General features: G+C 41.3%; 3 protein-coding genes across 4 annotated transcripts in view; 1 reads left to right on the plus strand and 2 right to left on the minus strand.

Moving 5' to 3' along the window:
* Positions 1 to 15,503, plus strand: part of LOC146482690 (Fanconi anemia group J protein homolog) — a 52,612-nt gene that overhangs the window by 21,215 nt on the left and 15,894 nt on the right. For both annotated transcript variants that reach the window (XM_085106763.1, XM_085106764.1), the window contains exon 26: positions 32 to 141. In XM_085106763.1, coding sequence (XP_084962889.1) covers positions 32 to 141 — 110 coding nt within the window. The remainder of the gene's footprint in view (positions 1 to 31; positions 142 to 15,503) is intronic.
* Positions 137 to 9,362, minus strand: LOC146482691 (NACHT, LRR and PYD domains-containing protein 4-like). Its single transcript, XM_085106768.1, has 2 exons — positions 8,709 to 9,362; positions 137 to 4,443 (listed from the first exon to the last, which is right to left on the minus strand). The coding sequence occupies exon 2, from the start codon at positions 3,755 to 3,757 to the stop codon at positions 620 to 622; it is 3,138 nt and encodes a 1,045-aa protein (XP_084962894.1). The 5' UTR covers positions 3,758 to 4,443; positions 8,709 to 9,362; the 3' UTR covers positions 137 to 619.
* Positions 4,657 to 8,231, minus strand: LOC146482692 (NACHT, LRR and PYD domains-containing protein 6-like). Its single transcript, XM_085106767.1, has one exon. It carries the CDS (start codon positions 8,042 to 8,044, stop codon positions 4,904 to 4,906), a length of 3,141 nt encoding a protein of 1,046 aa, XP_084962893.1. The 5' UTR covers positions 8,045 to 8,231; the 3' UTR covers positions 4,657 to 4,903.

A 15,503-nucleotide genomic window follows, 5' to 3' on the forward strand; every position in this document is an offset into this window, starting at 1 on the left:
CTGTAAAAAGTGATCGTCCTCTCTCTTGCAGATTCAGATGTTGAATCTTGCGTTGATGGAGGGTTGTTCCTGGCGGTTTGCAGGGGAAAAGTAAGCGAAGGACTCGACTTTGCTGATAACAATGCGAGGGCCGTCATCACGGTGAGTTAGTTGTATTTCATTTTCTCTTTCACCTTTTTACAATGGAATCTCTCCTATTGGGCACCTTGAGCACGGTGCACTGTGAACCAATCAGAATTCGAAGTTTCAAGTGCGGGAAAACGCGTGCGACCAAGTTACGGTTGGTTTTGGTTTTGCTTATCATTGGTTGAGAAAGTAGCTCGAATTTTGCCATCCAATCACAGAGCGTAGTAAAGCAAAACCGACGCAAACGTGCAGTTACTTTCGACACAGTCAAAAATCGCTCTAAATGAATTACTAGTAAGGGAATTCCAAGGGACACATTTTTTAGTTCACAATTGAAGACTCAGTTCTCAAAAAGACTGTTCAGTGTTGCTGGTGCTAACTCAAAATTGTGAGTATGCTGTCTTTTCCACTGTCACGAAGAAGGTTCAATACTATTGGTTCGCTTATAACGAGAGACCTATCTTCACAGTGTAACTTGCATGCCCTTTTGACGTCAAGGTGTCTCAGTTGACTGAGTGAGCCATCCGCGGCGCTTAGCCTCCATAGCTTCTTCCAAGTCTGTGGTATTTTGCCGCTTTATGTTCCAAGATGTGATGTCTAGTGTACTGAGTTTGCAGTTCTCGTTTCGTACGGCCTTGCAAACATAAGGCACTACAACCGCGGTTATGCGGTTGCTGATTAACTCCAAATGAGTGAGTTTACAATTTTGATTCTCTAACGCTTCGCAAAGGTATTTTACCCCCTGATTGGTTATTTTGTGACATTTAATTCGTAAGCAGCTTAACCGACAATTTTGATGTTTGAGGGCCTGGCCCAAGCGCAGTAAGGCCTTGTCGGTTATTGCGTCATCGCTTCGTTGAAGCCTCAAGCTAGTCAGTTTGCAGTTCGCATGTTCCAGTACTTCACTAAGCTGTGACACAACGTTTTCTGTTAACTGCTCTCCGCCAAGGCGCAAACAAACGAGTTTGCAGTTTCCGTTTTTGATTGATTCCCAAAGATATCGAAATCCGTTTGATGTTAAGTCATTCAAACTTATGTTTAAAACCTTCAGTTTGCAACTGTCCGCGCCCATTACTTCTGTTAGTGAAATTAATCCCTGATCAGTGATCTTGTTTTCCGTGATGTTCAAATCGATGGGTCCTCCTTCCTTCAACAGCTTGGCTAGCTCTCTACAGCCACCATCAGCTATAGAATTACCACTAAGATCAAGCTTGTATTCAAGCGATTTGAAGTGTTTTAAGAAGTACGAGATTGCCGTGCATTCAACAGGTGTCACTTGGCACCATGACAGTTCAATAGCCTTCTGAAATTTGTTGTTCTTCAGTAGCTCTGATGCTGCCTGCATCACTGTGGCGTCATTGTTATACTCGTACAAACACTTCATCATGAGTAAAGCCATCTTCGTGTCTTTTGTGGTTGGGCTTGATAACAAAGACTTGTGAAGACAGTTGCTTAGGCTGTTGACCGCTTCACTTTGTTGACCACAAAGGAGACCTGCGACGAACTGAATGACCAAGTGCCACTTTGGATCTTCGGCGTTAGAATCGATAAACTCTTTGAGTCTGTCGGGATCCATTTTCACAATCTCTCTGGCGGCGAGAAACTCCTGCAGCGTAAAGTGAATGAAGCAGAAACATTGCTTGAATTCAACAGGCGACACTCTACTGTCGGGCATTTGGTTGAGCAAACCGCAGTTTTTCATTGTGGCAACTTCCTCTGAATCGAATATCATGCGTCCTTCTGAAATTCCTTTTCTTGCTAGCGCTCCTAGATTGGTCAAGTCCTGTTCAACCGACTCTGAAAATCGTTCATTTCCTTGGAATGGCTTCTTTCGGTATGCGGGGTGATGTTTGAAAATGAGTAGCCTTAAAGCCCCTTGGTAAATGTCCGTTAACCTCGTTGGCAACGTAATGCTGTCCTGGCAATGCAGTTTGATAAGTTCGTTGAGAAAGAAACAAATTATGCGGCAGTTCACTGGAATGTAACACAAGGACAACAGGTTCAGATTACTATGGATGTGTTCCCATATTCTCGTTGCGGTCGTTTCGTCTTCATCTTGTTTGCAATAGTTCTTCACGTATTTATGGACCTTTTCTTCCGTGAATCCCATAATTTCCACGGTCCGGTCGAATGACGAGATTCCAATATTTCCTAGCACGGTTGGCCGACTTGTGGTGAGCACAGTGGCCTCTGGCAAAAGCTTTCCCTGTAGAAGTTTCATGTATAGTGCGGAGGCCGGGATTTGCTCCATCGAGCTATTCCCAAATCGGGATGCGTCACTTTCAGTGCAACGTTCGTGATCCTTAAACTCATCCAGGCCATCAAACACTAGAAGAATTTTCTCGGGGTGGTCTAAGAGTTCTTGAAACACATGATCGTCCAGGTCTCCCTCGAGATGCACCGCTCGACTCAAGAGTTGCCGGAGGGAAATCCTTTCCGCCGATTCTGAAAAGAAAGATCGAAACAGCAACAAGAAGGCGTACTTGAATCGTTTGGCATTGCCGCCAAAGAGCTCCCCTGTGCTCCAGTCACGCATCAGTCTTTGGCACAACAGAGACTTTCCAATCCCAGGACGACCAACCACCAGAATCTTTTGAGGTTTCTGGGCGTCTTTGTTGGAGAGAAATAACTCTGAACGCGTGTTTATCGCAACTGATCCAAGCTGGCTTTCAGGCTTCAAATAGAAGTCATATATCATGTGTGTTTGGCATTCTTTCAAAAACTCTTCTCTTGCCCTTCCGGTGTAAATGATCACATCAAGAAAAATATCATCCAAGTGTGTCTTTTCTTCCTCATTTCCTCTGTTGCAGTGGATCAATGGCTCTAGCAACTCTGTCTGTTGTGTTGTTCTTGCTTTCATGCGCTTCCTGAATCCAGTCGGTGTCGTGGAGCTCGCGCTTTTGTGAAAAAAATGCTTGGCACAAAATTCCGAATCGAAAGTGAAGCTGAGGCTCTGTGCTGCTCGCGTTGCGAGATAAACCATTTCGCCAAATACAAGAAACGCAAATATAGCGTGCACAATCCATAGGGCTGTGAGCAAAGTGGCCTTTTCAGACGCAACAGGATTGTGACAACGGCCTGTTAGTTCTTGATTATACGTGGTATTCGACGGTGCTTTTTTAGGCAAAACGCAAACGAACTTCACGGGAAAGCCGGATTGATAGAACAGGAAATTCTGCGACAACATCAACGCAATCCCCAGCACCAGTCTTGCTGTTAGTTGAAGGAAATAAAAACAGAAAATTCGACGCGATCTTATTCTTGGTCGCGGGCGAGGGTTTTCGGCGTCGGTTTTCAAGGCGGTTTGAAGTTTGTCAACCCGAGACTTTACACAGCACCAAGAGTAAACGATACATATGATAAGCAGTGACGAAAAACTTAAGAGAACAGATAAATACAGCGGGAAAGGTGAATTGTGTTGCTGCTCGTACTTCTCAAAACAATCCGCTTGATAAAATTTCATGCCAGACCAGCTGTCTCGGAAATCGCAGAGAAAGTTTCGTCTTTCGCTGGTTCGCAACTTGCTTGTAATTCCCACAAAAACGACTCCAGTCGACAGAAGGAGCGCCGCTACAGTGTAACCAAATAAACTAAAACGCGCAGGAGTCAAAAGGTCTTTTAGGTTTTCCATTTCTAGGGCGAGTGAACGGCACTAGCGAGCGCTGATTAACTGGCGAATCGATCCAGCTGCCGACAACTTGATCGTCGAAGCGAAAAATGATTATTCATAAAGCTGTTCTGATAATGCAAATTAAGGGAGAGAATGGTCTGAAAATTTGTTTTTATGTCACGATCCTTTATCATATTTATTGAAGTCATCGTTTCCGCCCGTCACACAACTTTGACTAATTTTGTTATAACATGAATTTCCGTGTTTTTGGAAGAGTGCGAGAAAGCGACGGATTTGAATTCTGGATTGTATTATTGAACACAAATGAAATGCCGTTGATCGGTTTATCGATCCATATGCTGGGAAACATAACACGGAATGACTAAAGTGATGGTCGCAAATCATGAGTTGAGCCAATAGCAAGTGTTGACTTCGTTCTATCTTGAACTATAGAACTGTATTAATAGAGATCTATTTTATTCCATCGGAATGGTAACAGCATAAAGTTTGAAGTTCTCCCACCGCGTCTATCGAAGTCTAGAATCCAATTGGCTAGGTTGTGTCTTTTTGTACTGCGTAAATTGGAAGCGAAAAACGCACTGACAAGGAATCTTTGCAAGATCTCCTTGAGGAGACCTTTAATTTAACCACACTTAATTTCGTGATTTCTGCCCATAATTTTTAACAACTGCTATTTTAAAAACACCCTAGAAGTATCTTAACGTTAACATTTGGCGACGTTATTTATCAATCCCAAGAGATTTATTTTCTACCAATTTTAGAAACAGCGTAAAAATAGCTCGAGATTGCTATTTTTAGGGACTTTTGGTTTAGTCTATCGAAGTCTAAAATCCAATTGGGTTGGTTGTGTATTTTTATACTGCAGTAAATTGAGAGGGAAAAAACATACAGACAACGAATCTTTGCAAGATCCCCTTGAGGAGACTTTAATTTAGCCACACTTCATTTCGTGATTTCCGCCCTTAATTTAACAACTGCTATTTTAAAAACACCTCAGTTCTCAAAAGGACTGTTCAGTGTTGCTGGTGCTAACTCAAAATAGTAAGTATGCTGTGTTTTCCACTGTCACGAAGAAGGTTCAATACTATTGGTTCGCTCATAACGAGAAACCTATCTTCACAGTGTAACTTGCTTGCCCTTCTGACATCAAGGTGTCTCAGTTACCTGAGTGAGCCATCCGCGGCGCTTAGCTTCCATAGCTTCTTCCAAGTCTGTGGTATTTTGCCGCTTTATGTTCCAAGATGTGATGTCTAGTGTACTGAGTTTGCAGTTCTCGTTTCGTACAGCCTTGCAAACATAAGGCACTACAACCGCGGTTATGCGGTTGCTGATTAACTCCAAATGAGTGAGTTTACAATTTTGATTCTCCAACGCTTCGCAAATGTATTTTACCCCCTGATTGGTTATTTTGTGGCATGCAATTCGTAAATAGCTTAACCGACAATTTTGATGTTTGAGGGCCTGGCACAAGCGCAGTAAGGCCTTGTCGGTTATTGCGTCATCGCTTCGTTGAAGCCTCAAGCTAGTCAGTTTGCAGTTCGCATGTTCCAGTACTTCACTCAGCTGCGACAAAACTCTTGCTGTTAACTGCTCTCCACCAAGGCGCAAATAAACGAGTTTGCAGTTTCCTGTTTTCAATGATTCCCAAAGATACAGAAATCCGTTTGAGCTTATTAAGTTATTCAAACTAATGTTTAATGTCTTCAGTTTACAACTGTCCGCGCCCATTGCTTCTGTTAGTGAAATTAATCCCTGATCAGTGATCTTGTTTTCCGTGATGTCCAAATCTATGGGTCCTCCTTCCTTCAACAGCCTGGCTAGCTCTCTACAACCACCATCAGCTATAGAATTACCAATAAGATAGAGCTTGTATTCAAGCGATTTGAAGTGTTTTAAGAAGTACGCGATTGCCGTGCATTCAACAGGTGTGACTTGGCACGATGACAATTTAATGGCCTTCTGAAATTTGTTGTTCTTCTGTAGCTCAGATGCTGCCCGCATCACTGTGGCGTCATCGTTATACTCGTACAAACACTGCATCATGAGTAAAGCCATCTTCATGTCTTTTGTGGTTGGGCTTGATAACAAAGACTTGTGAAGACAGTTGCTTAGGCTGTTGACCGCTTCACTTTGTTGACCACAAAGGAGACCTGCGACAAACTGAATGACCAAGTGCCACTTTGGATCTTCGGCGTTAGAATCGATGAACTGTTTGAGTCTGTCGGGTTCCATTTTCACTATCTCTCTGGCGGCGAGAAACTCCTGCAGAGTGAAGTGAATGAAGCAGAAACATTGCTTGAATTCAACAGGCGACACTCTACTGTCGGGCATTTGGTTGAGCAAACCGCAATTTTTCATTGTGGCAACTTCCTCTGAATCGAATATCATTCGTCCTTCTGAAATTCCTTTTCTTGCTAGCGCTCCTAGATTGGTCAGGTCCTGTTCAACCGACTCTGAAAATCGTTCATTTCCTTGGAATGGCTTCTTTCGGTATGCGGGGTGATGTTTGAAAATGAGTAGCCTTAAAGCCCCTTGGTAAATGTCCGTTAACCTCGTTGGTAACGTTATGCTGTCCTGGCAATGCAGTTTGATAAGTTCGTTAAGAAAGAAACAAATTATGCGGCAGTTCACTGGAATGTAACACAAGGACAACAGGTTCAGATTACTATGGATGTGTTCCCATATTCTCGTTGCAGTCGTTTCGTCTTCATCTTGTTTGCAGTAGTTCTTCACGTATTTATGGACCTTTTCTTCCGTGAATCCCATAATTTCCACGGTCCGGTCGAATGACGAGATTCCAATATTTCCTAGCACGGTTGGCCGACTTGTGGTGAGCACAGTGGCCTCTGGCAAGAGCTTTCCCTGTAGAAGTTTCATGTATAGTGCGGAGGCCGGGATTTGCTCCATCGAGCTATTCCCAAATCGGGATGCGTCACTTTCAGTGCAACGTTCGTGATCCTTAAACTCATCCAGGCCATCAAACACTAGAAGAATTTTCTCGGGGTGATCTAAGAGTTCTTGAAACACATGATCGTCCAGGTCTCCCTCGAGATGCACCGCTCGACTCAAGAGCTGTCGGAGGGAAATCCTTTCCGCCGATTCTGAAAAGAAAGATCGAAACAGCAACAAGAAGGCGTACTTGAATCGTTTGGCATTGCCACCAAAGAGCTCCCCTGTACTCCAGTCACGCATAAGTCTTTGGCACAACAGAGACTTTCCAATCCCAGGACGACCAACCACCAGAATCTTTTGAGGTTTCTGGGCGTCTTTGTTGGAGAGAAATAACTCTGAACGCGTGTTTATCGCAACTGATCCAAGCTGGCTTTCAGGCTTCAAATAGAAGTCATATATCATGTGTGTTTGGCATTCTTTCAAAAACTCTTCTCTTGCCCTTCCGGTGTAAATGATCACATCAAGAAAAATATCATCCAAGTGTGTCATTTCTTCCTCATTTCCTCTGTTGCAGTGGATCAATGGCTCTAGCAACTCTGTCTGTTGTGTTGTTCTTGTCTTCATGCGCTTACTGAATCCAATCGGCGTCACTGCGTTTTCCCTTGTGTGGAAAAAATGCTTGGCACAAAATTCCGAATCGAAAGTGAAGCTGGGGCTCTGTGCTGCTCGCGTTGCGAGATAAACCATTTCGCCAAATACAAGAAACGCAAATATAGCGTGCACTATCCCTAGAGCTGTGAGCAAAGTGGCCTTTTCAGACGCAACAGGATTGTGACAACGGGCTGTTAGTTCTTGATTATACGTGGTATTCGACGGTGCCTTTTTAGGCAAAACACAAACGAACTTCACGGGAAAGCCGGATGGATAGAACAGGAAATTCTGCGACAACATCAACGCAATCCCCAGCACCAGTCTTGCTGTTAGTTGAAGGAAACAAAAACAGAAAATTCGACGCGATCTTATTCTTGGTCGCGGGCGAGGGTTTTCGGCGTCGGTTTTCAAGGCGGTTTGAAGTTTGTCAACCCGAGACTTTACACAGCACCAAGAGTAAACGATACATATGATAAGCAGTGACGCAAAACTTAAGAGAACAAATAAATACAGCGGGAAAGGTGAATTGTGTTGCTGCTCGTACTTCTCAAAACAATCCGCTTGATAAAATTTCATGCCAGACCAGCTGTCTCGGAAATCGCAGAGAAAGTTTCGTCTTTCGCTGGTTCGCAACTTGCTTGTAATTCCCACAAAAACGACACCAGTCGACAGGAGGAGCGCTGCAACAGTATAACCAAATAAACTAAAACGCTCAGGAGTCAAAAGGTCTTTTAGGTTTTCCATTTCTAGGGCGAGTGAACGGCACTAGCGAGCGCTGATCAACTGGCAAATCGATCCAGCTGCCGACAACTTGATCGTCGAAGCGAAAAATGATTATTCATAGAGCGGACGTGATGTTTCAAATGGAGGGATGCGATTGTTTTTATGTCACGATCCTTCATCATATTTATTGAAGCCATTTCCGCCCTACACATGACGTATTCTAATTTTATTATCACATGAATTTCCGGGTTTTTGAAGAGTGCGGGAAAGCGATGGATTTCAGTGAATTCTGGATTGTACTATTGAACACAAATGAAATGCCGTTTATCGGTTCATCGATTCACATGCTGGGAAACATAACACGGAATGACTACAGTGATTGTTGCAAATCATTACTTGAGCCAATTAACCAGTGTTGACTTCATTCTATCTTTAACTATAGAACTGTGTAAATAGAGATCTATTTTATTGTATCGGAGTGGTGACATCATAAAGTTTGAAGTTCTCCCACCGCGTCTATCGAAGTCTAGAATCCAGTGGCTAGGTTGTGTATTTTTATACTTCAGTATATTTTGAGGGGAAAAGACATTGCAAGATCTCCATGAGTGGAATTTTAATTAAGTGACACCTCATTCCGGGATTTTTGCCCATAATATTTAACAACTGATATTTTTAACCTATTAACACCCTAAAAGTATCCTAACGTTACTATTTTGGCGACTTTATTTATCAACCCTAAGTGATTTATTTTCTACCAATTTTAGAAACAGCGTAAAAATAACTCGAGATTGCTATTTTTAGGGACATCTTGTTTTTTTAGGGATTGCTCCTAATCCTCCTATGTTTAGCTACTACTACGTAATTAGAAAAATAATACCTCATTTTGCTACTTTTAGTGACAGTGTATTCACCCTTTAGCTGCTGATAATTCAGTTCATTTTTCTTAACTGACTCACAGCCTTTGTAATGTTCTCAGTATGTTCTTGAATTTTAGTTAATCTCAGCCTCAACGTTCTAACAAATAACCTTATAAGAAAACAAAGAGCGTATTAATAACAATGATTTATACTTTGTTTTATCCCAGCGCGCTCAGAAGTTAAGGTCGCAAACTTGACAAAACTTGTCAGAAAACATTTGTTACGGATGTTGTCATCGTTCTGCATAAATATACGTGATGTGAGTCTATGATTGTATTGTTCTTAGCTGTTTTGAAACTTTTATTTTCTTAGTTTCATAATGCACGTATACTAGTCATTTGATTTTACATTGTAATGCATTCATTACATAGGGTTTAGTTTAGTAAATTGAATGGATAAGTTAGCATGTTGTCTGCAATTTTCTTACTAAAACTTAATCGCCTCACGAAACTGAAATAGAGTTCTTGTCTTATTACCCACAAATATATCTACCCGTGCATACGTTATTTTTTCAATGCGAGTTCTATTACATTATGCCACTCGGACGAATTATCTAAGACATGAATTCCAAAGCATTACGTCTCGGTCTCGCCTTCCACATGCGCTGCCTTCGTACTATTCTGGACATCACCTGGAAGGACAAAGTGACAAACAACACTATTCTGAAGAGAGCTGAAACCCCCAGCATGTACACCCTGCTGAAACAGAGACGCATGCGCTAGCTTGCTGGTCACTTAGTGAGAATGGATGACGGCTGGATCCTTAAGGATCTCCTCTACGGAGAATTGGCACAAGGAAAACCTCCCACGAGCAGACCCCAACTACGGCACAAAGACGCCTGCAAGAGAGACTTGAGGACCTTGAACACCTGGGAAGCCTTGGCCTCAGAACGACAGCCCGAGGCGAAGAGACTGAGAAGAAAGGTCCAAAACCAGACAGCAGACAGACAAGCGTCAGTTTTCGCATGCACTAAGTGCGGGAAGAACTGCCACTCCCGAATTGGCCTGTCCAGCCACACACGATGCTGTATGAGATTGAATATTTTGGGCGCAACTCCATAGTCTTGTTAGACTGATTGATGCTTATTGTTATTAGGTCTCGGTGGCCTCTCGAGTATCGAAAATTCGTGGCACAGTTCCACTGTTTCTGGGAATCCAAAATCTGTCATTTGTGTTTTTTTTCCAAATGGCCTATTATGACATGCCAGGCTGATTAATCTCTTCAGATTATGGCGTGGTGGCGTGCTCTGTACCATAAGAGTTTCCATTTCAACTCCTCTTGCCAGCTGGAGGGTTAATAATTGCGTGGAATAAATCAAGCTTCAAATGGATCTTTTTCTTATAATAAGTCCATGCTGGAGAAACAAACCCATTTGTTGAGTAGGTGTGGCGTATTGTAATTGTTCATTAGCCTCCGGGGACGCGGCAAGATCGGTATCTGGATTAAATGTTATCAGGAGCCATAATCAGGGATATAGACCGTAAGCGTGGGGTCCACGCGTCCCCATATGTGTTGTACCAAAAAATCTATTTTGGGGAAAAATTGCGCCACCCTTCGCGTCATAAACCCGCGCGGATACACGCAAATTTGCGGGGGGCTACTACCTTATATGAAAAATGGAAGAGAAGGTCCTGTTCGGCTTTGACAAAATTACATCATTTTTAAAATACTTTAAATGTGAAAGTAAACTAAAGCATTGGGGACAACTCCAGGAAATTTTCCTGGCTGAGTAGAAAACATTAAACTTTACAGTACAAATATAAATATTCTCCGCGATGCTGATATACATAAACTTAAATTTTATTCGAGAAGTCAGTTTCAACCGTTTATTTCAAATTGGTGGTAAATCCTTGAGGAGACGAGTTAAGGCCATCGTCTCAAGCGTTTTGTACGCGCTCACTAGCATGAATATTCGGCGCTTTCACCAAATTTGTAAACTGTCATTTTACGAGTGTATGGTTTTACGTAACAAGCCGGATACAGTTTAGCATAAAAACTTTTAATGCCGAGTGCCTGTGAAACAGGTAATGGTTAAACAAGTTAGGGATTACCGAGCGAAAGGTTAAAAAGAATTCAGTTTATTGGCAAAAATTACGTACTAGTCGAGCTAAAAGCTGTCGAATTGAGCAGATTTCTTGCACAGATCAGTGCCAAATTTTCCAACGTCGGTCAGAAGTGAATTTGTCGATTACTTCTTTTTGCCGAAAAGCTTACTGCTTCTTCTGACGGCTGCTGGCTTACTGCTTTCAAAAAGTATTACACGTAAGACTTGAGTTTAATGTTCATTCGTTTATTAGTTGTTGATTTCTTTGGTCATCAAGGGACAATAAAACTGTAAACACGTTCTTATCTGTTTTCAAACTCTTTCTTTTTTTTAAGTTCGAAGGATAAATTTCCTCAACCTCAACTTGCAACTTTAACATCAAAATAAGCTCATGTAATTTGCAAAATGCCTCCGGCAGAACTTAAGAACTGAAGAGGTGAAACAAGACCACTAGCAGGCAAACGACAAGTTTCCATGCATGTCCGCGGGAAGTGAAAACAAATATTAAGCTAAAATGACAGAAGAGATTTTTTACCCTATTTTGAAGTACGTATCTTGACTAAAACCCAGAAACCAATCCAAATGTTTCAACTCGGTGTCGGTCACAGTCGAATGCATCTTCCACTGTTTTATATCCCGGTATCAGTAATAGGCTTTGAAGAAACCGGCTGCGGTTTTACGAATGTGAGAAGATGTAATTTTTTAGCGTATTTTTTTTCCTGGTTGGCAAGTCCATCCACGTAGCCGGTTGTTGTTTTGCTTCTTCCTTTACATGGTCACGGAACTTGATTCCAAGCAGCAAAAAGGTCTTTTTCCAGTTCAACATGAGCGAGAAAACAGTGAAAAGCTAACAGAGGTTGCGAAAACTGCGTAACAACTTTGCAGCATCATAACTTTTCACAACTGTTTAGACTTTCTCCAACAACAAATAACTGAACTTTGGACATTTTTCGGGTACTATTTGAACCATATCATACTGGCAAAAGTGACAAGGAAAGCAGCTGAGAAAAAATTCACTAAAGTTACGTGTCTGAGTACAGATCCGTAAAGTGTAAGCTTTTTTCATTCATTCAACTGAAGCAACGCACGCAGCGCCACCATTTTAGCGCCTTTTTTGACTTTACTGTGAGTCATGTGATCAATATTCTTTTGTTCCAACTTTCCCCGTCTTCTTTTCGTTGTGAGAATCTAATTCCTTAAATGTGGGCACCGAGGAGATATTCCCTGGCAGAATTTTAAAATTTGGACGCCATTTTGAACGGGTAGAAAAAAAATTCAATTTCTCCACGCGCGATCCTGGCCATTTACACGCGTGCGTGCACGCGCGTATTGCGCAACTTTTTCTAAAAAAAAAAAAACCCAGATTTTTTGGTACAACACATGGGGACAAGCCCACAAGTCAAAACGGCATCTCGTTACTGTCTCCAATCCTAAAATATGTTCCTGATGCTAATAAAATGTTAATAGTTAATTGACGTCGTGCAGCTGAGCAGCCTCATAACATTGATGGCGTTTATTTTTGTGTTGAATTCTGTTACTGAAAGCGTTTTGAAAGCTATCAGAGCTGTACATTCATACAGCGGAGCAAGAACAATCGTAGGCAGATCTCAGACAAAATTGGACTCGTGTTGCCATGTAATCGTAAATATTATATCTGTTGGCCTTCCCGTTTCCTTCCCAAAATTTCTCAGAAATTTAAAATAGCTTCCGAAACGCGTCAGTGACCTGAGAAAAATAATGCAAGAAACCAAGCCAAGGAAAAAAAATAAGTCTTCTTACGTGTCTATAATCACTGCGCGAGGTGGGGAACGAAGAGAGCGAAAAAGAGCGCAGGGAACGCTGTTAGTTTATAAATTTAGTTAGGGGACCTTTACACAGAGCTAACCGCAGGGTCCTCCTTTTCAAATAGATTTTATACAATGTTAATTGTTATATACCTAGACTTTCACTCAACAAAACGAGCACTGTGATTGGTTGATTCTTGGTCACGTGCCCCTGATCAAATAGAAATGTATCCAGACCGGGATACAATTCCGCAGTTGTTGCCCTCTCAGTTGTTTGTTTGTTTGTTTGTTTTGCTGTGATTGTTGAAGGGAAAGTCTAAATATATAACAAAGCACTTAATGTATGGTCCCTCGGGAAAACAAAACTGTTTCCCTCGGGACCATACATTAAGTGTGTATTGTATCTGTATTTCAATAAAGGTATTATTATAGTTCTGTGGAGGATAGAGCGCATCCTGAGTGGTTCTTACTCACTTCAACTGAAAGAAGACCAGGCCATGTATTGTAGTAGATAAGCTCCGTAAGAAAAAGAAAAATGAACTTAACACAATTATCTATACACAGGGTGGATCAGATGAATATAATAAATGTCCTAGGTGTTTTTAGTCTTACGGTAAAAAAAATTACAAGTTTATTCTGTTTCCCTTGCGAAGAAAGGGAACGACAATTTTCTGTAGAAGCTTAAAAAGGCAAAAGCAGTAAGTATGGAGCTTCCTTTTAACCATGTTTACCGTAAAGCCGCCCAACTGTTGGAACCTTTACTAAAAGCAAGTTAGACTGACACGTGATAGTCATTTACACTTTATACAAATCATGTAAATGACGTTGATCACGTTCCGAGTCTCTGCAACCTCGGGGGTCACCGTGGTTCACCGCTTGCAGCTCAGATAATTTTTTTATCATTCCGAATACTACAATGGTAAGTGATTACCCTTCTTGAAATCTAGAAAAGGAGAATCGCAATGGAAAAGTCAACTGCGAGCTCGTTTGTTAATTTAAAAAAGGTTTGAAAAAGGATGTCTCAGATCTGGAATCATAATTACGGCTTTAAAGGACGGCTTTGATATTCGTTAGCAGGCAACCCTTTATAACTCTCTGATCACGATTTCGCTATCAGTGTGTGAAGCTGTCAAAATTTTTGTCATAGCAGCACGTTCGAATTAGGAGTTTTGAAAGAAGTTTTTAAGTCCATACAAGTTCTCCTTATTTGGCTATGTGTTGGTAGGCTCACGGTGTTTGCAAAGTTAATCATAGCACCACGTTCGAATTAGGAGTTTTGAAAGAAGTTTTAAGTCCATACAAGTTCTCCTTATTTGGCTATGTGTTGGTAGGCTCACAGTGTTTGCAAAGAGTTTGAGTTTGAGGTCAAAAGGACAAATTCAATGCATTGATTTGACAACACCATGTCTGGCAACGATTATCTTTCTTTTGAGTAGTATGACTTGCAGTAGAATTTATACACCACTTTGTGGATTTTTCCTATTGAATTTTACTGCGGTTGTGGCGATATTGTGCGGTGTTTTAGTTACCATCCTCTTTGTAAACACGATTTGAGCGTTGCTTAGTGACGTGATTTTAAAGAAGTGTCAAGTTATAAATCACGAGTGAAAACCTGATAGTCTTGAACTCAAACCTCGAGAATGACAGTAATTTATAAGCGATATTTGACTTGGAAGAACCGCAGAGAAAAAATAAAAATTCAGTCGGGGTTACTGTGACTCTGTTGGATGGTCGAACTTATCTTTGGAGGCAATTTCCCAACAATATGCTTCATTAATTCCTGTCATTTGCCACAAAGTCTATTACCTACTAAAGGATGACTCGACTTTGTTTTGCTGTGGTTCTTAATGGTTTCTACACTTTTCGTGTCAACGAAATTTCTAGTTATTGAAATTCTAGTCATTGAAATATACGATTAATTCCAGTTCTCGGGTTTCAATTTGTCGATACTTCTGGTTTATGCGTTGTTTTAAATTCGTAAGTTTTCATGATTTGCTTCAAACGACGAAATTTAGTAGTTGCTAAATAAACGACAGCAATGCAGTAAATTCAATTAAAACTTGTGTGAGATGACGTGACTCTCATGCATTTTCCAGTGGGCCTTGCTCCATTAATTTTTAATTGCTTTGCAAAGATCGAAATAGATTGCAAAGGCTTCCCTTGTGTCCTTAAGAATCGATTAAAAACTGGTTATGGTTTCTACCACCTTTAAGACAAAAATTTGTTGTTGTACGGACATTTCGTGAACGACAAAAGTTGCCTCTTTAAGTTCGAGGCATGGAGAACCCCCGACGGTTTGTGAAGTTGAACTGCTATCAAAAATGTTCTGCCCATTTTTATAATCCTCTTTTGGTGTTGTTTTGTCGGTCTCTCTCGCTACTTATATCCCTGTATTGTCTCATGAAAATTTACAGACGTCTTCCAAAAATAAACACGGCCAGTGCATTTTTTGTTTGTTTGTTTTTTAATTGCGCCCTCGAGACAAAACACGCATCCGTATTTTGAATTCATTTTCATCTGTATTTTCCTCTGTATTGGGTATTTTCATTTTAGTAATAGATAAACGAATAAAGGCAGTATCGATATCAGCCGACCCTTGGGGACAGACAGCGAAAATGAATAATTTCACTACGACATTGTGACCTTGTAACTTGACTTCCTCTTTCTCTTCCGAGAAAGCACAGGTTGTTTTTTTTATTATTACTTCATGGCAGTTCTCTTCAAGATGCCTCGTG

This window comes from Pavona decussata, unplaced genomic scaffold (assembly GCF_977016875.1).
Source record: "Pavona decussata unplaced genomic scaffold, jaPavDecu1.1 SCAFFOLD_44, whole genome shotgun sequence".
NCBI classification, from domain to species: domain Eukaryota; kingdom Metazoa; phylum Cnidaria; class Anthozoa; order Scleractinia; family Agariciidae; genus Pavona; species Pavona decussata.

Excerpts from the sequence above, each read along its gene's own strand:
- LOC146482691 (XM_085106768.1), bottom strand. The coding sequence starts at position 3,757 with ATGGAAAACCTAAAAGACCTTTTGACTCCTGCGCGTTTTAGTTTATTT.
- LOC146482692 (XM_085106767.1), bottom strand. The coding sequence starts at position 8,044 with ATGGAAAACCTAAAAGACCTTTTGACTCCTGAGCGTTTTAGTTTATTT.